Source organism: Takifugu rubripes, chromosome 12 (genome assembly GCF_901000725.2).
Source record: "Takifugu rubripes chromosome 12, fTakRub1.2, whole genome shotgun sequence".
Lineage (NCBI taxonomy): Eukaryota > Metazoa > Chordata > Actinopteri > Tetraodontiformes > Tetraodontidae > Takifugu > Takifugu rubripes.
The window spans coordinates 3,863,663-3,888,635 of NC_042296.1; the positions used below are offsets into that span (position 1 = coordinate 3,863,663).

General features: G+C 42.2%; 3 protein-coding genes and 1 long non-coding RNA gene across 6 annotated transcripts; 2 read left to right on the top strand and 2 right to left on the bottom strand.

The window, feature by feature from the left end:
• Nucleotides 1-772: 772 nt before the first annotated feature.
• evx1 (even-skipped homeobox 1) lies at nt 773-3,609 on the bottom strand. The gene is made up of 3 exons (XM_003968987.2): nt 2,950-3,609; nt 1,981-2,216; nt 773-1,622 (listed from the first exon to the last, which is right to left on the bottom strand). Exons 1-3 carry the CDS (start codon nt 3,305-3,307, stop codon nt 1,095-1,097), a joined length of 1,122 nt encoding a protein of 373 aa, XP_003969036.1. The 5' UTR covers nt 3,308-3,609; the 3' UTR covers nt 773-1,094.
• Nucleotides 3,610-7,963: 4,354 nt separating this feature from the next.
• LOC115251853 (uncharacterized) lies at nt 7,964-16,794 on the bottom strand. 3 transcript variants are annotated; one of them, XR_003890366.1, is made up of 2 exons: nt 16,582-16,794; nt 7,964-8,891 (listed from the first exon to the last, which is right to left on the bottom strand). It is a non-coding gene; the product is annotated as an uncharacterized lncRNA (long non-coding RNA). The 3 variants fall into 3 exon arrangements; XR_003890365.1 differs by lacking the exon at nt 16,582-16,794 and adding an exon at nt 9,507-9,576; XR_003890367.1 differs by lacking the exon at nt 16,582-16,794 and adding an exon at nt 9,304-9,491.
• hoxa13a (homeobox A13a) lies at nt 9,682-11,740 on the top strand. The gene is made up of 2 exons (XM_003968986.3): nt 9,682-10,394; nt 10,779-11,740. The coding sequence occupies exons 1-2, from the start codon at nt 9,734-9,736 to the stop codon at nt 11,024-11,026; spliced, it is 909 nt and encodes a 302-aa protein (XP_003969035.1). The 5' UTR covers nt 9,682-9,733; the 3' UTR covers nt 11,027-11,740.
• Nucleotides 16,795-18,480: 1,686 nt separating the features above from the next.
• hoxa11a (homeobox A11a) lies at nt 18,481-20,469 on the top strand. The gene is made up of 2 exons (XM_003968984.2): nt 18,481-19,290; nt 20,067-20,469. The coding sequence occupies exons 1-2, from the start codon at nt 18,642-18,644 to the stop codon at nt 20,297-20,299; spliced, it is 882 nt and encodes a 293-aa protein (XP_003969033.1). The 5' UTR covers nt 18,481-18,641; the 3' UTR covers nt 20,300-20,469.
• The last annotated feature ends 4,504 nt before the right edge of the window (nt 20,470-24,973 follow it).

Here is a 24,973-nt window from a genome sequence, read left to right on the forward strand (position 1 = left end):
TTGGATGGAGCGTGAGAGCAATTGCCGCTGCAGAAAATCCTTAACAGGCGACAAGCGAAACAATCATCCGAAGGCAGGAAAATTGATGTGAAAGTGATTCTTTAATTTTTTTTTCATCCATTCATTTTCTTCTACTTTCGGGTTTTGATTCGTATTAATCTTTAATGCCCCAAGAAATACACGCAATTTCTCCACCGATTTTTTTCCCGACAGAGTTTATTGGAAATTAGACGTCGATGGCAAATCAAGCAAAACAAAAATTAAAATAAACAGAATTGAAGCACGGTACCTTTGACCGCAACTTCTAAAATTCTGCCAGAATGATCGAAACGTAAATGGGCGTTTTTGTTTTGTTTTTTAAAAAAAAGGATTAATCACATTTTCGTTAAATTTAAGGGATTTATCTCATGTTTTGAAGAGGACAATCGTCACTTTATTTTCGTGATTGTCCTCCTTTTGTGCCTTTCCATCCCTTCTTAGCTCCTCTTGTCTCCATCAAACCGTGCGGGCTTGTTGGGGGCCCTAATCCGTTCCCCTGGCGCCTTGTTACCTTTTGGCAGTAACGATCCCGTCCTGGTGTTACCATTAATTCAACACTCAAAAATCGCACATATACATCACTTCGTAATTTTACCAGCATCTGCACATTTCCATCCCGGCCACCTCGGAAGGCCCCAGTGCGGAGGCTAGCTGCTTTATAATGAGACAGGCGCTGTTAACGAACCCCTTTGTTAAAAGGAGAAAAAAAAGAGAGACGGAATAACGTTCTTCCAGCAACCTACAAGGGTTTTAATCCGGAAGTGACACGTAAGTGATAAAAATAAAAAGTCTCAATGCCATCCAACAATGACATTCAATTATTTTCATCTGGTGCATGAAATGAAAATCTGTAGCGTCCATTTTGTTATTATTTTCAATTCATTTATTTTTCTATTTGTGTTGATGGTCCGTTGTGCGTCACATGACTAGAGCAATGGCTAACTGTCTAGCCAAATGTTTAAACTGGCTTTCACAGGCGTTCCCTTCATGCGGATACAGTTTTTATATATTATATAACAGGTTAAAGGCTGATAGAAGAAGGCTCAGGTTCGCTTTTATCTGGTTAGAGGCACTTCTTCCCTCTGGTCTAATGTCACCGGTGAGGATTTACTGAGAACTGAAGGCGTGAAAGTGACAAAAGCGTCAGTCCTGCTCGTTGGAGAGCAAGTGAAGTCCGAGGCGGGGGGTCTCGCTGAGAGGCCGTTGGATTGGCTGGAATGACACGCCAGGCAGGAACAGGGACTCCCTCCAGGACCCAGGCCGTGAGTCGGACCGGGGTACAGGGACGGATGCCTGAAGGCGCACAGCAGCTCCGGCCTCGGGTACGGATGTGACAGCATCCGGAAACTGTCGAGGGAGCGTAGGGGGTTGGAGAACGGGGCGGCCGCGGATGCCGAACCAGCTCCAACGCCCAGGTGGGAGTAATAAGGCAGCGGCAGGTGCGATGGGAAAGGGTAGGGCAGGTTCCCCGTGGCTGCCGCATGGCTCATCATGTAAGTGTAGAAGGCCGGGTCGGCGGGGTGGGGCCACGTCATCGCCAGACGCTGGCGTTTGTCTTTCATCCGGCGGTTTTGAAACCAGACCTGGAGCAGAGACACGCCGAGTCAAATATTAACCACGACACACACTGTTGCGGAGAGCGGCCCCGATGACAAGAGCAGATATTCTCCCTCTTCCGCTTCCATTTAGCTTTGTGTCACGCGATTACTTTGATTTGAAGTTGAAGGAAAGCAATTCAACATTTTTTTCTATTTAGTATAATAATAATAATAATAATAATAATAATAATAATAATAATAATACTTCAGATCCTCTCCTGTGTTTCAACATTCTTTCTCTCGTGTTTCTTTATTAATGGACAGATTCTAAATGTGATGCACACCTGTCTAAAGCAGTTGCAGGTCAGATTTATTGGTGCTCTTCGGGGACACTCGGGCCTACCTTGATTGTAGTCTCAGGTAGATTCAGAGCCGCCGCCAGTTCGCACCTCCGAGGCCTGGACACGTAGTTCTCCCGGTAAAATTCCTTCTCCAGACGAGCAATCTGCTCCCGGGTGAAAGCAGTCCGGTACCGGCGAATCTGATCAGCTGAATAAGAAAGAGCGCCCTGACTGGACATAGGCATCCCAGACTCAGCACCCCTTTCATTCGGGCGGTCCGGAGAATCCCCATTTCGACCTATCGATGTGCAGAATGATCATACCACATACAACGGTCATGCATAATAATTTAAATGGAATAACAGAATGAAATATTTACTTTGTCTGACTAGCATCATATCAATTTCTACGATTCTAAGTAATTGTCTGAAAAATATATCATTTTTTTAATGTCACTGAGGGGCAATTTTTATTGATGATGATTAAACAATCATTAAAATGCCACAGGCTATATCCTGACACTTGACGTGATTTAGCCCAATTTAAATGTCTGTGGGATGTTTTTCATTTCCTGCAAAGATTTAAAAAAAAAAATCTTACTAAGTGCTAAGTAGACACCCACATCTCCCCATGCGTGTTATTGGCCTCCCCTTTCGGGTTTGCGGGTTACGTGGAAACCCTGCATCTTTGGCGCATGCAAATTTACATCCAGGCTGATATGCTATGTGAGGGACTCATTATCCAAGTGGAGCAGAAACATTCTTGGTTAGATTTACCACAGCGAGGCTCCAGCCGGCACCGTGGTCAATGGAGAGACACAGCTCTGCAGCAACAACAGCGTAACAATGTCGTCGTGAGCCAAAACAGGGGTGTTTTTTCAGGGGTGGCACATTTTAGAATCCACCGAATTAAAAAAAAATGTTGGCAATCTCTGCACCATCTGAGTGCGCGTTTAAATCGTTGATTGCGTAACCGGTTGCGAAGCTGAATCGTTTTAACCCACACGAAAGCGCGCTGATGCCGAGACCCACCTTTAGATGTCGGGTAATCCATGCTTTCAGGCGTGCAGCTGACATCAATTTCTTCGTAGAAGTCCGACTCGTTTTCTGAGCTGCTGCCGTCCTTGTGGTGATGGTCAGACCGGTGCCTCTCTCCAGAGGAAGGGGTGCCGTGCGACCTCACCTCGCTGCACAGATTTGTCCGCGTGCTCTCGTCCATCACCAGCTCTGCCCTGTCCCTGGAGTATGAATCCGGGCTCAGGCAGCTCCTCTGGCTCAGCTTCCCCTGTGGTTCCCGCACGGGGCTGCCAATGGTTTCCGTCAAATTCGAGCCGCTCTTGCCGCTCCGACCGCCCTCAGTCACAATCACCATCTTCTCTCTGGTTTCCATCACAAGCGCGACCTTTTAAAAAAAACAAGTTCCGAGATAGTGCGAGCCGTCAGAACCCAGACGATTTTGTTCAGGATGGAGGGGTGTGTGAATATTGCCTGCGCGATAATGGAGGCGGGTGGGGGCGAGCGCCAGGGAGAAGGAAAGGGTTCTTTCAAAAGGAAGGGATGCGATCCGTCGTGACCCTGAGAGAGGAGCGTTCCAGAGTGCGCAGAGGGAGCTCTGGAAGGGATCACCATTTACCCTCTCTCACTCTTCCTCGGGAGCTGTCATTCTTAACTGGTCACTCGTCTTGATGGTCCCCCTCCCGTGATGACGACACGCATTGATTGGTTGTGGGTAAACAGACGGAGACATGGAGTCGAGATGGAAATAGGGGCAGTCAGAGGGAACAGCCGGCGGTGAAATACAGTTTGTATAACGGGACACTGATGCCTGATTTTTTTTAGAGGTTAAATACTACCACTAATAGTGATGGTAGTTCTACTACTACTACTACTACTACTACTACTACCAATAATAATAATAATAATAATAATAATAATAATAATAATAATAATAATAATAATAATAATAATAATAATTCATCCTCATTTTTCTTCCATTCTGTCTTTGGTAAGAGTTTAAATACAAGTATTTGAATGAAATCAGTCCAGGCTAAAATCATTAATTGATTTTAATGTTTCTCAGAACGATCATTTGTGCACAACTACAACAATCCTGTTTTAGATTAAGAACAATCAAAAAGACACGCTCCACTGTTACTTGTTTTAGTTTGTCTACAAGGATAAAGGATGATGGTGATGTGAACCAGTTCAACGCAATTGTTGCATATTCAAAATAATTGCAAAAAAGTCGACTTATTTCCAATCACGCCCATAATAACATTATAGGGACAGACTTAGATTCCAAACACGCAGCTGGTCTTTTCGAAACGACCACCGTGTGCCAAAGTGGAACCATGTGGTCTCAAAATGTGATAGACGAAGTTGGCGCCCTCCGGAGCTCCGGTATCCTCCGCTGTCCTTGTGCGCCCTCGCCTGTCCGAATGTTGGTAAAGGCCCCGGTGGCGGTACCCGCCCATCCCCCAACGCATCAACAGTGGAACAAATTCCTTTGACTCTGGCAGAGTCTTTCAACCCAAAGATCGACCTATCTATCTATCTATCTATCTATCTATCTATCTATCTATCTATCTATCTATCTATCTATCTATCTATCTATCTATCTATCTATCTATCTATCTATCTATCTATCTATCTATCTATCTATCTATCTATCTATCTATCTATCTATCTATCTATCTATCTATCTATCTATTGTGCTACATCTCATCCATGTCATAATGTGTCTGTTATCAAATGTGAGCTTATTATATTTCACTCTGCTCGCCTCAGAAATCATTTAAGGCTCAAATCAAGGTCTGATGGCACTGTTGCATCAACGGGTCTTATGCAACAGTTCTTGGCCAGGGCATGCAGATGGGATCGTGTGATCGTCTGGAGATAACATTTACAAATTGTTTTGCGCAACAGATGACCTTGTGGGTTTACAGTAGTGTCGCTTATATTGTGTGTATTTTAGATAATGAAGGAATGAGATTTTAAAAAGTGATGTGTCCAGAGGGTCTTTTCACACCCCCCTCCTCTTCTAACTCAAATCCAGTGTTTGAAAAATGTGGACGCCGCCAGTTTTGCAGGGGCAGTTCAAAGAAGGGGAGCGCCCCCCTCAGCAGATATCGCAGAATGCGCCCCTTTTTTTCTATTACGCCAGCCCCACTTGAACTTGACCATGGAGCCTGCGCAGTAGGCCCGAACTGTTAACCAATTTAGAAAGCAGTTCGGAGAAGCGCCACTTCTGCTATTGGTGTAATAAAGTTTATCACTGAGTAATAGAATGGCCCGAATGGCTATGGCGCAGAGCGGGGATGACAGAGGTAAACCGCATGTCACAGAAGGAGTCAGAATCTGGAAAAAAGCAACAACCTCTCCTTCATTATGGTGGCCCCTCCCGTCTCTTCTACTTTAACTTGGCCTTGAAAGGGGATGACGCAGCTACTAGAGTTAACGCGCTGTCCTTGGAACGAAAAAATTGTCCCGATGAACAACTGGAACGATCTGCGGCGTAAGACTTTTTTTTTTCCCCTCTTACATCCTGCGAACCCTGGGACAGAAAGAGCTTGGCAAGCGAGTAGGATCACAATTAAAGGAACATGTTATTGGGTATGAATTGCAAACAGTAGCAGGGAAGACACCAGGTGCAAATTCCGATGTTTCTGTAGAATGATCTGGCATTTAAGAGGTGGTGTTGATAAATGTTTATTATCTTTTCAGGGTTTCTGTCATCAATGTCTGTTGTACGGTGCCCTCTTTTTCCCCCTTCTATTTTATTTTTTCCGTGATTAAACTTTGTTTTGTGATCAAATTCATTTTCACACGCTTTTCCAGTCCCCGCCGAGTTTAATGCTGTTCCTGTCATGTCTTCATGTGTGGTTGCATAAGATAAATGCCATATGAAAAATAAAGAGTCTCAGATGACATTTTTTTTAATACAAAGGGTTTGCTTGTTTTAATTTACATATTAAGACAGTGTGTAATTTAAATCAGAACACACTTCATTTAACACATAATATAGTACCAGTAATCAAATAGCAAAATATATCCCAGTACATGGATTATTGTTCCGTGGCAAATCCAAAACTGTGAAACTGGTTAAAAACAGCAGACACGCAAGATCAAACCGACATTTTTGTACCTTATGAAAGAATTTCGAGGGCCGACATTATTGCTTTTGCAGCAAACATTTCTGTGTTTGCACCTTGACAGCTGGACGGCTGTTAAAGTCTTCCGAGCTGAAGAGATTGCGACCCATTTTACTCGGGTTTCTAGATTTCTCGAAGATCCCTAGAAAGAAAGGCCCATAATAACGTAAACACATTTGTCAATATGAGTTTTAAAGCATTTAAGACCAGGCGGACTTGTATTTGCATTTGATTTTTTAAGACGTGCAGTGGAGTTGTTTAATTTGAGACAGATTTCTGTTAAAAGTCCCACATCTGAAGCTGCAGTTGTTTCAATTCGACTTGGGTGCAGAAAAGGCAAAAATACATCTGCACTTACTCCTAACAATACAATTCCCGCTCTTTCACTCCGCTTCTGCACCACAGTTGCAGTTTTAATCAACACCGCAGTGCCTGTGTGACTTTATTCACTATTTCAGACGTTTATTTGAAGGAGCTTTCTCATGCCCGTAAATTATTTTTCACGTGTAGCTGAAAGGTTCCAGGCTGTTAACACAACATTTAATACTCCCGCAGACCTCTGCACTGTGCAGCGTGTCAGTCAAAAGGCACATGAGCGTCAAGAACACCTGAGGTAGTGAGATGTGGGTGAACCGTGGACCTCGAAGCGTCCTGTGTGGGTCCGAGACGTGGACTGGTTCGACTTTTCTTGTTAGTTTTTACACGATCCGTCATAATCACACCGTAGGTGATCGTCAGCAAATACAGCAAAGTCGTGTGTGTACGTGTGTGTATGTGTGTGTGTGTGAGAGAGAGAGAGAGAGAAAGAGAGAGAGAGAGAGGGAGAGAGGCCGCCCTGTGGTTTGCTGCTTCGACCATATAAACATACTGGTTATGTTTTTGCAACTTTTTTGGACTGCTGTAGTCTTTAAACGTTTGCCACCGAGATGACTCTACTGTAGTTCGCCTTCGCGTCCCGTTTAGTGTATTTTCTGCCATTAAACGTATTTTTAGCACTTTATAACTGTATATGCTAAGTCTTCTTTAAACTTAGTCCTGCATGCTTAAGGCAGTGATGTCGAAGAATAAATTCGCTCTTTTCCCCTCTATAATTCGAATGCCAGTTTAAACAGAAGGTTCAGCCCAGATAATGACCTCAGAGAAAAGCCTCCAAGCTGTGCAAAGTTCCAAAATACTGTATACTTAGTATTTGTAGAATTCCTTCAGCATTTCAGAACTATGGAGATTTTTCTCTGTTAAAATGTCACGCGTTATGCAAATCACGTGGGAAAGGAAAACTCAAAGCACTTTAATTATTGACTTTTAGACATCACACACTGTTTGATTATTATTATCCTTCTTACATACGGCGGCTTAACTATTAGACTAATTGCTAATTCAACAATGAGTTATTGTCATTACTAATAATTGTCCCCGGAGCACAACGTTTAGTCTAATTCTTCTATAACACAGTGGTAAAACAGTGTTTGTGTGTGTGTGTGTGTGTGTGTGCGTGCGTGTGTGTGTGTGTGCACGCGCGTAGCAGGTCGCTTTGGCGCTCTGGTCGGATGGGTTGCTGTGGTTCTAGGAAATAAAATATAAAGCAGCCATGAATAAACATCAGTTCTGAAGGTGACAAGTTTGTGATTTAACGTGAATCTCTACATTAATATTCTTTCTATATGTATTTATTTCTTTTTTATTAACTCAAGCATCTGTTTGGCTACAGTGGAGCAAAATTCTCCACTTGGTCGCATAGCAGGACAATTCCAGACGTGATAGATGATTCCGATCGTACATTTTTTTAAAAAAAAGAAGGCCCGTATTAGTTGAAAATTGCACGTAAGCATTAACGAGAATTATTACAAACCTTTAAAATTGTATCGGTAAAATAATTTGCATTGAATTCCTTGAAAAACAGTGCCCATGTGTCTTTATCAACGTGCATTTTTGAAAAAGAGAAGTCATATCAACAGTAAATAACAAACACAATTATACACGAGTTCAATCCATCATAAATATGCTGGTAAAAACAGTTTTGGATTAAAGATTTTTGTGCCAGGAGAGTGTGATACAAAACACTTCCATGTTTGTTTGTTTTTTTACGTTAAGTTGAATTCTTTTAATGGTTATCAAAATTTCCCCTCAGCTGATCATATGATCTAAATTACGTTTCGAATTTATTTTTAATAGGACACAATCAAAATCAACAACAAAAGTCAATTACAACAAAAGAACGCAGTCAAAAAGGCTGGAAGGCTAATTATTCTACGCACACGCCTCGGATCGAGGAGACCACAGAGAGCAACACGAATTTAATCCAAATCTCAAACAGGATTTCTTAAAAACAACTTTGGTAAAATATCCTTACAAAGCTCCATTTCCCTCAGCACAGAATAGATCTGGAGCCTCTGGTCGTAAACAAACTAGCAGTCCAGACACACACCCACACGACACGTCTGTCCCGTCCTCTTGTTTCAGAGATCAACCTCCCTTTCGCACATATCTGCCAAAAACCTGCTCCGAAAGTCCCCAAAACGACATCTTAGAAAAACAAAAAAACAAAAACAAGATTCCTTTTACATTTCCAGCGCTTGGATACAAAAAATAATCGTGTGCCACCCAACTGAAGGGGGTTAGAGCAGTGCGTGAGGCAAAAATAAAGGGTAAAAGCATAATGATTGTAAAAGTTAATGTCCTTCAATCGCTCTCAATGGGGCAGGAATTCTCACCCCTCTTCCGCTCCTTTCAAGCATTCAGACAGTTCCTTTAAAGCCTGAATTGCCCGACAGCCTGGATGGCTAGACGGCAACTTTCAACTTGACCTTGGCCTCCAGCCGCGTCCTATGGAGGAAAAAAGCAGTATTTTCAGTGTTTGCATGCTGTAAACACAGAGGAAGAGTCTAAAGGTCTCTGGAATATTCAGCTCGAACAGGAATGAACCAAATTCAACTCAAAGTTCTCATAAACGCGCGCGTTTTGCCTGTGGTTTGTCTGTCTTATTCAATGCGTAAGTGACGTTATAAGGTGACGGATTTCAGGTATTAGAGGCACCCCACACACTGAAAAAAGGAATATGTTGGTTTCTACACTTGAAACGGAGATTTTCACGTACTCCAAAACTGTAACCATGCGCTTTTGCTGCGTAATATTCTCTAATATGGAGACAACGCCTGTTGCCGTCTTGACCACGAGCCTCTGGTTATTTAATTTCCCCCTGCAACTACTTTCTTAATGATCTGATTTCATTTTGTACCGTTTTTCGGTCAGCAACTCAGTTTTAAAAAATGTTAAAGACGCGTGATGCCATTGTCCAGATTTTTGTCAAAATCAAAACATCGAACATTACACATTTTAAAATATGCGATCATTCTGATTTAATTTTTTAGACAGGAAAAGCACAAATTCCATTTCGGGCGAAGCCCAAAATGCCAAAGAATAGATATCAGCGCCGTTTACCTTATTTCGTGTAAGTTTTTTCCTCTTTTGAATTATCTGCGCTGGCTGATGTTTACCGTCCCCTTTGCATAGTCGGGTCACGTGGTACAACCCTGGCCAATGACGGCGCGTCCTCGGCGCTCCTGTGCACGTCAGAGTGGCAATACTCCCTGGGAACCAGTATCTCTTTTTTCAGTCCCTGGGCTTTTTAAAAAAGAGCCACAAGCCTCAATGTTGGATGCCGTGCTATGACAACGTCACTGCTTCTCCGTCCGCGCTGGGTTGACCCGTCGGTGATGTTCCTCTACGACAACGGCGGCGGTTCCGATGAAGTGAGTAAGAATATGGAGGGGTTTGCTGGTGGCAACTTTGCTGCGAATCAGTGTAGGAATCTCATGGGGCACCCCGCGTCTCTGGCACCCAGCACGGCTTACTCGTCCTGCGACGTGCCCACCTCGGCCATTGGAGAGCCGGTGAAGCAGTGCAGTCCCTGCTCTGCAGCCCAGAACTCCTCCAGCGCGTCCCTGCCATATGGGTATTTCGGGAGCGGCTACTACCCTTGTAGAATGTCTCATCACAGCAGCATAAAGTCGTGCTCGGCGCAGCCGCCCTCCGCTTATGGGGAAAAATACATGGACACGTCCGCCACGAGTGACGACTTTACCTCTCGGGCAAAGGAATTCGCCTTTTATCCGACCTACCCTTCGGGGCCCTATCAACCTGTCCCCAGTTACCTGGACGTTCCCGTGGTACCAACAATCAGCGCTCCTTCGGAAGCCAGGCACGAATCCCTGCTGTCCATGGAGAGCTACCAACCGTGGACTCTCGCCCCAAACGGCTGGAACAGCCAGGTTTACTGCGCTAAGGAGCAGCCTCAAGCGGGACACATGTGGAAGTCCTCCGTCTCAGGTAGGTCATTTCATTCAGGTTTTTTTTGGCGCTTTGCTCCATTACTACAAACAGGACGCATGAACCGAATGTGTTGTCAGCGCGCGTTAACCTGCAGAACAAGTTGTGTAACAGCCTATACGTTGCTTTTATATAGTGAGTAATATACACAGTAATAAACACAGCTATGAGTTTTTAAAGGAGTAATTCTGGTTTTAATTTTAAAATGTACAAACTTTTCTGATCGCGCTAATGGAGATCATAAACTACTGCAAGTCTTACTTCAAAAGGGGGGAAACCGGATCACCAAGAACAGAAAAACATACAATTTAGAGGGCAAATGTGGGGTTTGGGCGCAGTTTCACAGCAGCTCATGAGGGCGTCTTTTGTCTGTCTTCTCCCCAGATGCGACTTCTCACACCGGGGGAGACTCCGGCTCGTACCGACGCGGAAGGAAAAAGCGCGTCCCATACACGAAGGTGCAACTGAAGGAACTCGAACGCGAGTACGCCGCCAACAAATTTATCACGAAGGACAAAAGGAGGAGGATATCTGCCCAGACTAACCTGTCTGAGCGACAGGTCACGATATGGTTTCAAAACAGACGCGTAAAAGAGAAGAAAGTTGTCAACAAATTGAAAACCATCAGCTAGTTTTGACAACATGCGTGGGAGATAAACTGATCCTGCCTACACACATTCTCACACGGTTGGACCCCTGACTGAATCTTTTTTTTTTTTTTTTAATCATACCAAGTGACTTCCCAGAGCTTCTGGATCAAAATCTCTGATGTCAACATCGAACATTTCCCGTCACTTGTTAAATCGGAAGGTGGCAACATGTAAAATATAGACACTGGCCACGGTTTGCGACCTGCTCCTCCTGATTATTATCACCGTTATCGTTGTAATTATTGTTTTTTCGCTCTCGGCGCGGAACAAAAACTGATCCCCGCTCAGAAAGGTGTGCGCCACCGAGCTACGCCTTTATCTCGAACGAGAGAAGATAAACGCGGAGATTCACAGCAAGTGACGGCATTTTGCATCTGGACCTTGGGAATGTTAAATATTAATCTCTGCCCGCTTCCTCTTTAAAACCCTCTCACATGCTTAACGTGTATGAAGTTTAGTCTTAGTCATATGAATCCCTGATCTGGTTCATAGCCAATCTATGGTGCAATCCTTATTATACTGCTTAGATAATCATTCGGGATCTGTGTTCATATCAGCCACATCTTTTATCAAATGTGCGTATTCCTATGGGTGTATATAAAGTCATATCAAGGATACTTGTGTGTGAATATGTCGGTGTTAATGTCCGTCTCAATAAAGTGTGGACTTGCTGGCTTTTTAATCAAAGTTGGCTCATGGCGGTGTGTTATAAATCATCTTTTACTATTCTATCGCTATATAACTGGGGTGTCACATTTTTTACGTTACGGTAGAAATATTGTTTATAAAGAAACTCGACCTTCATTTTGTAATATTTGTAATTTAGTTCTATGGTTGTAGGAAAAGGAAGTAATTGAGGCTGAATTGCGCTGAATTATAGACGGACATTGCCCTCTAGCGACGGAGTTGTGATACAACAGCTTCTGCGGGACAACAATAATACAAAAATGGAAACAAAATAATGCTTCTAACGGTTTTAATAATGAAAAATAATGTGTTTTTGGCAAAGTAGAAAATTATAGCATTAATTTTTGACTTTATTTGGAAACATATGCCTTTGAAATACCAAATAATCACGTTACATACACAACTGCATGCATTTAAAAAAATAGCAATGCTTTGTAAAAACGTTTTTTAAAAGAAAAATTAAATAACCCTAACGTGTAGGGTAAGACTGCATATGGTTACGAAAAACGTGCATCATATTTCGAAACTCTTTCTTCACCAGAGTTCCAAATAGACCTTAAAAACTAAAAACTAAAAATAAAAAAGCCATGGAAATATGTCAGTGTCGCTTTCCAACACCAAAGAATATTACGTGGAGTTCCAGCAATAATTAAAAATGATTAATATAATTTAGTGAATGCAGTTATGATTCTAGACAAAGACTTGGATGATTTATAAATGTCTTAAATAGTTAACTTAAATACTTTAAGTACTGCAGCTCCTTTTTTAAATGCCTCTGCTTCATGTATAAGCCCGCTCCTTGTTCAGTGGTTCATATCCATGCACCAAATGACAGATGTTTATTTACCTTCCTTTTCTTCTTCCGAGACTAGGTGCAGCTTTTTGCAGCTTCTCTCGAAAACCAAAATCCCATCATATTTGCTTTGGCTGCGTTACGAGAAAAGATGTAGCCGCCCTGACACTCAAATGTCAGACGCTAAAGCGCGCTTTTGTCAGCTTTTCAAACTCGATTTGATTTATGCGCTTAATTATTTCCACATTACTACTTTTGTCTTTATAATTACGAAAAAAGAAAGCTTTTTCTCTCATACGTTTCCTAAAATTGAATTGTTTTAATTCCCTTGTTGAGCCCTGGTGATAAAGAATAATTAAGCAATTGAATTTGTTGTTAAAATAATGCATGTTTTTAACAAAAATAAAATTTTAAAAATGAGGCCCTGTAGTAGTCGCAATTAGCATAGCAAATGACGTTACAGAATCCTAAAATTAAAGGTGACATCGTTATGTATATATTTGCTGTATTACGTTTCTATTTATTTATTGTATTACATGTGTGTATTGTATTACAGATTCACTTTTGAAATTAACTTTTTCTAAAAGACGCGTTTATTCCTAAAGAACCTGCACTGAATTTAGTTTCATTTAAAGTTAAGATAATACCTATAAATTGAAGTTTAGGCTCGAAACGGTTTGTATGTCTATGACTACGTACGATCGCACGTCGACTGACGTCATGGCGGAATGGCGCGCACGCGTCAAAGAACAACTGAGATTGGTAAAAAGTGTGATGTATGAAAATTCCGTGCGTCCTGGCGTTCAAAAATAAAGCACGAGGAAAAATCAAAAAGCGGAAGTACACTCTGGTGACGCGGATGACTCTTCTTTCATTGGATGTTTTTTTAATCAAGTAACGCGTTTATTGGCTTTCCGAGATCTAAATAGAACTTTGGTCCCGCCCACATTCTGACGTATTTCTTTTGCCGCAGCACGAGGCAGCGTTGGCCGGATGCGGAGGAAACGAGAAGAATTGTGCTCTGCTGCCACACTAAGGCCAAAAACCGAATTACAGTTAATAAAACTCCATCACTTTAATGAGCGAAAACTTCACATTTTTCCTTGCTGTATATTTGAAAGCATTCTGTTTTAATTACGATTATCAATTTAAAAAAAACCAATCACTATTACTTTCGTAGTCAAAACACTCAAACACGCCAAACCGTGCCATTTTTTTCAATGCCGGAGATGTACAACCGAAAATAGCGACTCCAAACAGCCATCAGATGCATTTAAAATGACTAAATTAATTGCCTGATTGTTGTTGACCAATGAGTCTATATTTTCTAATACCACAATGGGGCCCGGGTGTGGTTGAACACACAAGAGGCACAGGGCCAGCGCCAGACATTGCTCTTTACATTGACCTTCGCTGTGTTTGTGCGTTACGGAGGCGCTCCCAGCAACCTTCAGTCAGTCAACAGAGCAGCTCTGGCGAGGCTCAAAAACACCAGACGAGACACAACAATGATCGGATCAGACAAGAGATCATAACAGTGTTCAAATGGAAGCCCTTGACCGGTGTTGTACTAAACAAGACAAGTTCCATTTTAGATGTGCAGCCTGGAGTTTTATCCAATTAGATTTTATTTTTGATTCAATTTGAAAAGGATACGTTGTTAGATCAGGTCATTATAAAGGATAACGTCCGTTTGGGTGTTATGTTTGCTTAAACCGATCCATTTCAGTCTGTAAAAAATGTCCTCTGTAGGATTAAGCGCACAAGATAAACTGATCTCTGATTTGTTTTCCTTCTTTTAAAAAAAGTTCTGATTGTGTGTCAAACGGCGACACCGTGAGCCTTTACGTCATTGTATGTAAACCACAATTGTAATAGAGAATAAACCCAAATACACCGATGTAACATATATATAGAGTTTTACAAGAATTTTCTCCATTTCAGAGTCAGATTTCGATCTAATGCATTCAGCAAATAAATATATTAATTTCACAGTTTTGGATGGTTTCCTCAATTTGTGAGTTATAACTGGTCCGTTAACGGGGAGATTATGACGTCAACACTGTTCGGTTTCACATTGCTAATGCCTAGAAACACCATACACGTAAGTCTGTTTAGAGTATGTTCTACCAAAAGAAACGTTTCCACATTTCTCCCACGATAAATAACAAGTACAATTCTGTGCATTTAAGACTACTGGTTATAATATCTATATTATTTTGGGGCACTAATAAAACACGGATTTTTGTTATTTACTTCATTCTCGATCTTTACATTTAAATCCGACCCTTTTCTGCCTTACTCCTTTGTAAAAATGTAATTCATATCCCCAATTGCAGTCCAGTTTATGTTCGTTTTGTCCATATCCGCGGCTGCTGACGCCTCCTAACAATCCAAGGTTGGTGAGTCTTAACTCCCGTTGACCGTGGATTTGTATGCATGCGTACGTGGCCCCTGTGTGGTCCGCCTGGCCTCTCTCTGTCCCCGGATCACATTCCTCTCACCTGTGGATCAATAAATTATTTTAATAATCAGTTTCTAATTAGCCGAACTGCTACCTGAAGATGACCGACAACTAAGGTTCGGTTTGAGAGTTTGATGATCTAACGACAAGGTATCGCGATTCTGCTCTATTTCAGGGCTATTCAAGTTCAAATCCTCCCTGCGAAAACATAATTTCTTGACTTAAAATAATAAATGTACAAACATTTTACTTGCAATTCACAAATTTTACTTATCACCCAATTGGTTTGGGAAAACGCCGAATCACCCACCGACGTAGTTTTATCGGGTTAAATTGCTAACATACACAAATTTGAAATAAACAGTCAGATGACAACTGCTTTTTCAATCCACTGGTCAGCCCACAAAAAGCTGTTTCCTGTTTGAGGTAGGGTCAGTCAATAGAAGCTTTCAGACGCAGGTGTGGTGGCCTAACGTTCTGCCATAAAGTGAAAACAACAAAAAAATCTGGGCGTTTTCTTTTAGTCGAACTGCGGGAGGGTCTTTTTCGAGACACTGAACGCGTTTGTTTGGTCTCCTTTACAGCCTGTCCACAGGCCTACCTGCCGGGGTTCCACTGATCTCGGATCCTGCTCACACTTGATTGTTTACTTGTTATCTATGGAGGTTTACAGCGTGCGGATTGGCCGGTCTGTCCCGTTCTCCTCCAAGAAAAAGTAATTTCCTCTAAAAACTGCCAAGGATATTTTTTAGTATTAAAGTTGCATATTAGGACGTGACTCAAACACGCGCGCCTCTTTGCGTTTATCCACATTAATGTATAATTTGCCAAATTATTTTAGGACAAAAATAGTGGATTTGGCACTCTTGTACGCATGAATTGTGTGAGTGGAGGGTCTGGGAGCCACACCAACAGATTACAATAAAATAAATTTAATTTCAACATATGTACTGTAGCAAACCTGTAAAGATCTCATTGGAAAAGGTTTTATTGTTCCTGTTTTGGGGTTTATTTCTATTTCACCTCGTCTCCAGGCTGCTTCGTGTCATGTGCCTTCTTTTATGAAATAAACGACCAACCAGGATTAAAAGAAACACGAGAAACCACACATATATGGTGGAATATAAATTCACATATTTAAATTTGAACCTATGCAGCGGCTAATTAAAGAACTTACTGCGCTTATGATTAGCGCAAATGCTGAAGTTAGTTTGACTTTTTCAACTTAGAATTACAGCCTTACATTATCGGGCAATCTTGTAACCCAAAGCCTGCGTAAAAGCTAAAGCAATTAAAGGAACCCCATCCGGGGCAGAGCGGGCCCTTTGGTCTCTGGAAAGGACCCACTCCCTCCCCCGAACTTGAAGTCGACCGTACAGACAAAGCATTGGCTTTGAGAGCGTTTACGCTGCGTTAGACCGTGTTGTGATGACCAAAAGCCGCCAAGGAATGGCTTGGAGATCAACAGACTCAGATTTCGGACACATGTTGCATAGCTATAAGCTTTAAGTTTTAAAATTACACGTTTTAAAAACAACTTTTCAAATAATCAAATTAACAATAAGACCTTGATGAAAAAAATTGAATTCTTACCTACGTAGGATTTGAAATTCTCTTGGATAATGCCACTGAAAATCCACATTTACTGACTTTGATTCCATGTAGGTGGCGACTTCCCATCACGCTTGGCCAGTTTTGTGGTGTCTGCCTGGCCGGGGAGGAAAAAAAGCACAGCAGAATGCTATAGCAGCTATAAAAACGCAGGTCTGTGCAGAGCTGCCTTTGGTTTTCCTGGGCATCCTGTGCTCAATTACAGCTTAAAAGCTTCAGCACAACTCGTAGAATTTGTCTGAATTGACTGAGAGGCGGAGCGAGCGGTGGCAAAAACAGGACAGTTGTTTGTGCTCCTGCAATTTAGGAAAAATAAAACAGCCCAAAAAGGGACAACGTACGGCTCAGACTATATATTTGGATTTATTTTGATACAGGAACGCGGGGTTAGTTTGTCATCGCGACGTCGTAGTGGCTGTGATATTATAGGTTTTTATTATAGGTTGCGTTTCACATGAGCCATTGGATCACTAAATTCAGATCGGGCTGTGTGGCCGGGACAGCCGCGGCGGGCTTAATCCAGGCTCTGGTCGCTCATTCACAGCAAATTAGAATCAGGTTGCAGCCTCTCTAAAACGAGCTGCTTCGGGACCCGCAGAGTTCCTTGAACAATGAACCGGGACATAATGACAAATCGCACCAGCGCCTGCATTTCAAACCACATTATTTGTCTGGCTTTATTTTAGCGCAGGACACAGAAAATGATTAAATGTTTGATTTAAAACTAGCAGCGCATTCATTTATTCATTTCATAGTCTTAAGATATTAAAACACTTACTCGTTATATGAAAAGGACTAGGGTACCAGAAAAACTAATTTCTGTGTTTTCAATTTCTGGAGGCTGTGTTGTTTCTTTCAAACACAGGTAGAAATAAACATTCACATCCAAACATTAAAAAATAGTCGTGCGTAAAAGCGATTAAAAGGGCGGCGACAAACCTGTTCGGCGGGATGAAGTTGATTTTAAGACAGGCAGGGTTAATTATTTCAAAACAAGCAACATTAAAACAGCCGAAGACTGGTTCAGTTATTAAAGATGTACAGGTTTGATCCTCTCTTTCACTGCAAATCTTCCAGTCATTTTTTTTGTCCTGCTTCTTAAAAAACAGTAAAAATGTCGCAATAAAATGCCGAACAAAACATTTTCCTTATTAACTGGTGTGCTAAGACCCCGAACCAAAATATTTGAATCAAGACTTTTACACTAATGTTTACAATTTCCCCCCAAATTTCATGTTGCATCTCTGACGTCCTGGTAGTAACACAAGTACGCAGTTGAAACATTAGCCGCTACTTTGAACATGACCCTGATAACCAAATACCCACTAGGCCAAATGCTGCAGCTGTAAACCACCAAATGATCATGACTACGACATTCTAAACCAGACTTCAGAGATAACCTCTCTGTCTCCTTCTTCTGATTCAGGTCCACGTTATCTGTCCTCAGTAATCCCGGTTTAGTTAGTGTTAATGACAGGAAAGAAATTCAGAGTGGGTTTTTTTCTGCACAAAATCAGTGGAAATATAGATGAATTATAAGGACAGATTTGATCAGAATTTTCTCTTTGACTTAGCTGGAATTTAAATACTTCCCAGTCTTAAACGTTTTATTGTGCTTCCGCGAATTATTTTATATGTGGTGGAATTTGTTTGTCACTCAGCATGAAGAAAATCTGTCAATGTCACGCTTTGGGACAGAGCAGTCATGTCTTTTACACTCCTACGCATGCAGCTCTCTCTCTCTGTCTTTACCACACACACACACACACACACACACACACACACACACACACACGCGCACACACACACACACACACACACACACACACACAGAAAATCTGTCAATTTCTACCGCGCGGTCACGTGATCTCCTCCTCCATGGAGTGGATGGAGATGGCTCTCCACGTCAGCTTACGTCTCCAAATTTCAGCATAGCAAACCTGCTTGAAAGAGGCAGGGCGCACGGCGCTTCAGAGCCATGTTCAGGGCGGTTATAGAGGAATCAAATCCCAGCATCGAGCTGTAGTACAGGGCGGATTACGATGATGGATTTTGACGAAAGGGTCCCCGTTGGATCGAACATGTATTTGCCCAGTTGCACTTATTACGTCTCGGCCGGGGCTGATTTCTCCGGTCTTCCCTCGTTTTCCACTCGCCCAATGACTTATTCATATTCCTCTAACCTGCCGCAGGTCCAACCGGTTAGAGAGGTTACGTTCAGGGACTATGCCGCGATTGACGCGTCCGGTAAGTGGCCGCACCGGGGGAACTTGCCCCAGTGCTACACAAGCGCAGAGGACATGGTGCACCGGGACTGTCTGTCAGCACAAACTGCCGTGGTAGGGGACATGTTCGGTAAAAACAGCCCTGCAGCCGCAGCCGCCGCCTACCATCACCATCACCACCATCACACCAGCGCGAGCTCCGCCGCCACCAATTTCTACGGTAACGTGGGCAGAAACGGCGTGCTGCCGCAAGCTTTTGACCAGTTTTACGATACGGCGTACGGAAACGCGTCGGAGAGCTCGTCAACAAATGGCTTCTCGGGGGATAAAACCCCAACAAAGCAGCCCAGCTCTGCGCCAGAGGACGCACAGGCGTGCAGGGATACTGAAGCAAAGGAGCCGCGGGAGGAGTCGAGCAGTCCGGAGTTATCTTCCGGTAACACTGAGGAGAAATCCAGCAGCACCAGTACGTATTAAAGTCAGCACGTTGGTCATAAGAGAAAGTTTGCAATCTTGCGCGCTGCTGTTAAAATTTTTATATGCTGTTTTATAAGCATATAAGGTTTATAGAGGCCCTGTAGAACCCCCCCCCCCCACACACCCCCAGCAAAACTTTGTTATAAACTGCAGGATCACGTGTTTAGAATTGAAATTGGCCGTGAAAGAAACAAACAGCTTTTCCCTCTGCATCGTGACGTTTCTAGAAAGTAACGCGTTATAAATATCAGTCCTCACAGTGGTGTGAATTTCGTGGATTCGAAATATGCTGGTTTCACGGCTTCTTAACGTTTAAAGAGCGTTTGTTTGCATGGAGGGTGGTGCCTCTGGCTGCAGCTTCAGCACACACGGGCTCTGGTGTCAAAGCTATCACAGAGTCTTCAGTTCCAATCTGTAAATTAATGTGATCTAGAAAATATTTTACAAAAGCCTGATACTCATGTCTCATGTTCACAAGCGCGCGCGCGCACACACACACACACACACACACACACACACACACACACACACACACACACACACACACACACACACACACACTCGCAGACTTACAGCTGTCTATACAGCTTAAATATAATAAAGTTGTACAATGACGTCTTTTCTGTGAAATTTTGATGTCTGAAAATTCTTCAGAAAACGTCTTATATGATTTATGCCGAAAAACCTTCTCCATCAACACGTCAGTTGATTGTTTGTAACACAGACATGGCTAATTTTGACATTATGCTTTTTCTGATCGTGCAGACGGACAGAGGACCCGCAAGAAGAGGTGCCCATATTCCAAATATCAGATCCGAGAACTCGAAAGGGAATTTTTTTTCAGTGTGTACATCAACAAAGAAAAACGCATGCAACTGTCACGGATGCTCAACCTCACCGACCGACAAGTGAAGATCTGGTTTCAAAACCGTCGCATGAAGGAGAAGAAGTTGAACAGAGACAGATTACAGTATTACACATCCAACCCTCTTCTTTAGGGGTAAAAAGCAGCACTGTGCTGTCGCTGCCATCCTCTGCAGCGGGACCGACAGTGTTTACAGACTTTCCTGGTTGTACATTGTGTTCCATGCAGCGACGGCGCTGCTGGGTGGTTCGATTCAAGTTCGAGGACATGTCCTTTGAATTTTCCAAAAAAAAAAAAAAAAAAGCATGAAATAATGTGGGCTATAGTTTTGTTTTCAGGGCCTGTTTTTCGAGAGGGAAAAGTCAATTGGATTTTGTCCTTGCCCAGAGAACGCAAGGGCCTCAATTATGCTTGATATCCCCTTTGATGGGCTGAAATCAGCAGTCAATCAGACTGGCTCAATGTATTTTGTAATCAAAAGACTTATTTGACCTTTATTTTGTTTCAAAATCGGAAACGTGGTGGAATTAAAGTAGAAGCGGATAGGTGACTTTGACAATTAAATCTATATTGGTGTGACCAAATAATGCTTCCGAATGGATAAGAATGTATCACGTCTTTTTTTTCTTTTTGTGCTTATTTATTGTGTAGCCTCACGTTCAATATCCCTGAATGTCACGACTTTTTCCAATCAGTGTCTGAAATCGCAGTCAGGGATTATTGCGTTCAAACTGCGGTGACCTCAAATGCGAGATTTGTTTTTTGTCTTTCCTTTCTTGCTTAGCGAAGAGGGCTGTGACTATTTATATTTTGTATATTGTATCTTTTAATCAAGGAATCCATCTTGTTCTTTCAATGTTTGATGACTAACCGCCGAGAATTGACAATGCGGGACAAAGCCAGTGAGATAAGATATGCTGCTGCACCGAGGCACACGCCCAACGTATCCACACAGGTACACACGCCTTCGGTCACATATTGATAAATATTTTTCTCGTGACTCATCTTTGCGTATTTGCGTTGTAAAGATTTTTTTTTCTTTTTTTTTAAGAAGACATGTCCTGTCATTGTCAGGGGGAGATCAGGTTCGGTTCATCGCATTGAATTTCTCGGTATGGCCAAACTATTGTGTATTGTATTTCCAAATAAAAAAGAAAAAAAAGAAAAACCGTATTTAAAGAAACAATCGCCTGTTTTTTGTTTTTTTTTTCTAAAAAAACAAACCTAAACCTCGACATAAAAGAGTAAATGAAAAGCACATTTTACGCAAGCAGAACTATCGACAGGATCCTTAGAAAACACGGTGACGCACGGTTGCAAAAATAAATCAAAGGAATAGAATTAGAAAAGAATTAGATTAATATATACAAAACAGGTGGACATCTTGTCATAATTAATAGTTTATCTGCACATGACTGATAAAGCTGGCAAGCTGTCTAGCTCTCAAATGTTGTGTTTGTCCTTCTATTGTTTTGTAGTGTTACCTATAACCACAAAGAAACATTGCTGCTGCGCCATTTTTTGGAACATTGTCCAAAAATACTGTAGCCTATTCACGTCTTGCTGCTCCAGAACACGAACCCATATTGATCCAAAACAATTACTGCTGCCGCAATTTAGCGCGCACATTTTGTGTCCAGTACAATCTGGCAATATCGCTGTCCTGTGTGTGCCATCCCAGTGATTGGGTTTGGCAACGCTTTTCCAACAACAGTCTCGTTTGGCTTGGGACGCCATGTTTGCTGTTGTTATCACAGTGTTTATGGGGGCTAGCCACAGCGCATTGGCGTTCATATATGACAGTCAAAAGGGCCATAAACGCAGGGAGAGAGGCTGAAGTTTATGGTTGCTTCTCTTTGCCATAGCTCGGCCTTGCCTTGCGCATCCTTTACTGCGCGCTGGAATTCCGTCCCTAATTACGGGACATCCTCCCTGTTGCCCCAGCAACGCGGCCATAAAAGTCGTCTGAGAGTCTGGGGCATTTGTACAATTGGAGTGCAGTGCAATAAACCGTCTGAGAACCAAGGTTATTAACTGTGTTACCAAGGAGGCAGATCAACGACAGAGTACGGCTAGGAAAGAGTCCCTGCTCGCCTGCCACATCGACTTCATTTGAAAGGCTTTTCTCCCTGGCGTGGTTTGACCACCTCGCGTCTGTTGGGCAGCTGAAGGCTGCACTCAGCACCTCGCTCTGCTTTACCACCGGGAGGCGCTATTGGGACCAATGTCACGGCCGTGGATCCTTTCGCCTTCAAATAAACACAGGTAAAATGCTGTCAACAGGCTCTGGGTGCTCAGATGGGTTTGCAGAACGTACACTCAACCAGTTTGTTATTACAGTAAGAGTGGAGGGGAAAAAAAGCAGATTTGAATCCAGTTTCCACGACTCAGCTGGCTGTGCACAGTCTTCCTGGGGGCCCTCATAAGGAAACACATCTGTGCCAAGCCTTCATGCTGCATGTGCTATTCATTTTGCTGAGCTTAGGCTTTTTAATGCTTCAAGTATAGCATCGCCCGGTCTGATCTCCCCACAAATGTTTTGAATTTGGACAAAGTATACCATTTTCTTCCCAATTAAACCAGTTACAATCTTCAAAAAAGCAACAAGGAGCCACTTTTGCTGGGTAAACAAGTCATCTCTGGGTCTGGATTGCTCTTCTTCAAAGTAATCAACGGAAACTTGATACGTCATTGTCTGTGCGTGCCAAGTAGGGCACATCTCTCATTATGAGGGTGCTGATTTGATTGCGATAGGGCAGCAATATCGTCTCCTTTTCCTTCCTGTCACAGACAGGAGCCGCGCTCTCGGGCTATCAGTGTCAGCACAAGTGACGGCTTTTCCGCACCACGGTGCGTGTGGACCGAGCCTCTTTCTCCTTCGTGTCTCGTGAAAAATAAATGCTTCCGCTGGATGTAATAAAATGCCGCATTATTGTTCATAACAGCACTCAGGACGAATATGATACGACTCAAACGACCTCACCGGCAACTATTATATGATGAGGATCAAAGCTGGTGGTCACAGTAAACTGTTTTCAGGATATTATAGCCGGGCAGCTGTGAAAATGAAGATTTAATGGATACAATTAATAACTGTAGCGCACAAGATATCGATAGGCCCCCGTGCCAATACAACACCGCGAAGTGTGAGAGCTGGGTAGACATAATTAATTGAAGTATTTAGTTTCCCCACTGGGTCACGTTTCCCCTTGAAATAAAGGCCGCTGTGGGGAGGGGTCTGCTTTGGTTTAGTTGTTAGTTTTTGTCAGTTAATTTCAGATTGTTGAGGAATTTACAATAGTTGCGTAATTTCATTTGCGTATCACAAGAAAGAGAACGATTTATATCATTTTTCTACCGTAAGCATTTTATGATTAGACAATAATTTGCTTTAAATTTAAAAATAACCTTCTGTCGTGTGCGCCACTGGAAATCGTGTATTTTTACCCGAGAGGAGTCTAAATGTCTGCCCTCAACGTGCTAAAATTATCAGTGTCACGATGAGTATTTTAAATATTTAAACGGCCTGAACAAATGTGTTTCTCTGAATCTTCCTCATTTCAATACAAGATACAAACACCCGGGAGGCAAATGGCCACCTGGACCTGGTAATGACAAAGCTGGATGAGATTACCATCAACTTGGAGAGAGCAATAGACTGCACATGGCCAAGGACACTAAGAAATGAACGGAGAGTTTTATTATGGCCTTTATTACCCCAAATTGGACCAAACTGATGGCTTGTATGTGTGAGATTTTGCTGGGGTCTCCAACTTTCCCATCACCATCTAAATTAGACCAATTGTATTCAATTAGATTTTAATTGTAACAATGGTATTTCAACAAAAAACGAGAAACGACTCTGAGGTGAAAATGTGTGCAAGCTTTATTGCGGAAAAACACGTTTTAAACGTTTGTGTTTCCAAACTGGGAACAGAACGGGTCAACTGTAGAATAAAACAACGCAACGCAAAAGAATGGACACAATTATCAAATAGGAATAAGTTAAACTGATGCATTTTACGCATTTCTTTTTTTAATGCAAAATAATTATGTCAGACGGATTATTTCTCTTCATCATGTATATCTTGACCATTGAGTATAAACCACCAGGACATTAAAAATAAAGGACACGTAATGGTATTTTTTTTAAAAACAAGTATTAAAAGTGTTAACGTTAAATACGTACGTTTATTATTTAAGAACAATGTAATTCCGAATTAAATTGTCTCGACATTTCACGCAAACATAAACATTTCTCGTGGTTTCTCTCACTCATAGTTTTGTTACATGCATTTTGTTAGCATTTACAAAACCTTTTTTTCATTACTATGTTTGGTGACAGTTTTAAACTCGAGAAAGTTCACCGAGGAATAACTAAAAGAAAGCGCAGTGGGGGGTCTACAGTGAGTGTGGGTAAAGTGAAAAGAAATTCTAACAGCAAAACCTTAAACTGCACACATTTGACATTTGCTCTTTTAATTCAGGCAGCGTTGACATGATTTCATTTGGGAGCCAAGAATGTTGGATCGATTAAGGATGACTAAATAAAACAAGTTCTTACAGAGAAAAATTGCCAAAGGCGCAGCCTCTACTCACTTAAAAGCATTTTGTTACGTCGTCTACGTCTTTGTTAGTGTTCACACTGCATTTTCTACACTTTGTTTTCCGCTTTAACGGAAACGTAGTACAGACGTCTTTCGTAAAGCTTGTATTTATTTTTACTTCATTATTCTCACCCAATCGACAAGTTAACAAAAAACGTGTCGTTCCACATTAGCCTTATGATAATGTTTTATGATCATTT

What these genes read in the sequence shown, in the direction of transcription:
- evx1 (XM_003968987.2), bottom strand. Translation starts at nt 3,307, where the DNA reads ATGGAAACCAGAGAGAAGATGGTGATTGTGACTGAGGGCGGTCGGAGC. An exon ending in GGATTACCCGACATCTAAAG is followed by an intron (nt 2,217 to 2,949) that starts GTGGGTCTCGGC and finishes GCACATCGATAG; the next exon opens with GTCGAAATGGGGATTCTCCG. An exon ending in TACCTGAGACTACAATCAAG is followed by an intron (nt 1,623 to 1,980) that starts GTAGGCCCGAGT and finishes TCTCTGCTCCAG; the next exon opens with GTCTGGTTTCAAAACCGCCG.
- hoxa13a (XM_003968986.3), top strand. Translation starts at nt 9,734, where the DNA reads ATGACAACGTCACTGCTTCTCCGTCCGCGCTGGGTTGACCCGTCGGTG. An exon ending in GTGGAAGTCCTCCGTCTCAG is followed by an intron (nt 10,395 to 10,778) that starts GTAGGTCATTTC and finishes TCTTCTCCCCAG; the next exon opens with ATGCGACTTCTCACACCGGG.
- hoxa11a (XM_003968984.2), top strand. Translation starts at nt 18,642, where the DNA reads ATGATGGATTTTGACGAAAGGGTCCCCGTTGGATCGAACATGTATTTG. An exon ending in GGAGAAATCCAGCAGCACCA is followed by an intron (nt 19,291 to 20,066) that starts GTACGTATTAAA and finishes CTGATCGTGCAG; the next exon opens with ACGGACAGAGGACCCGCAAG.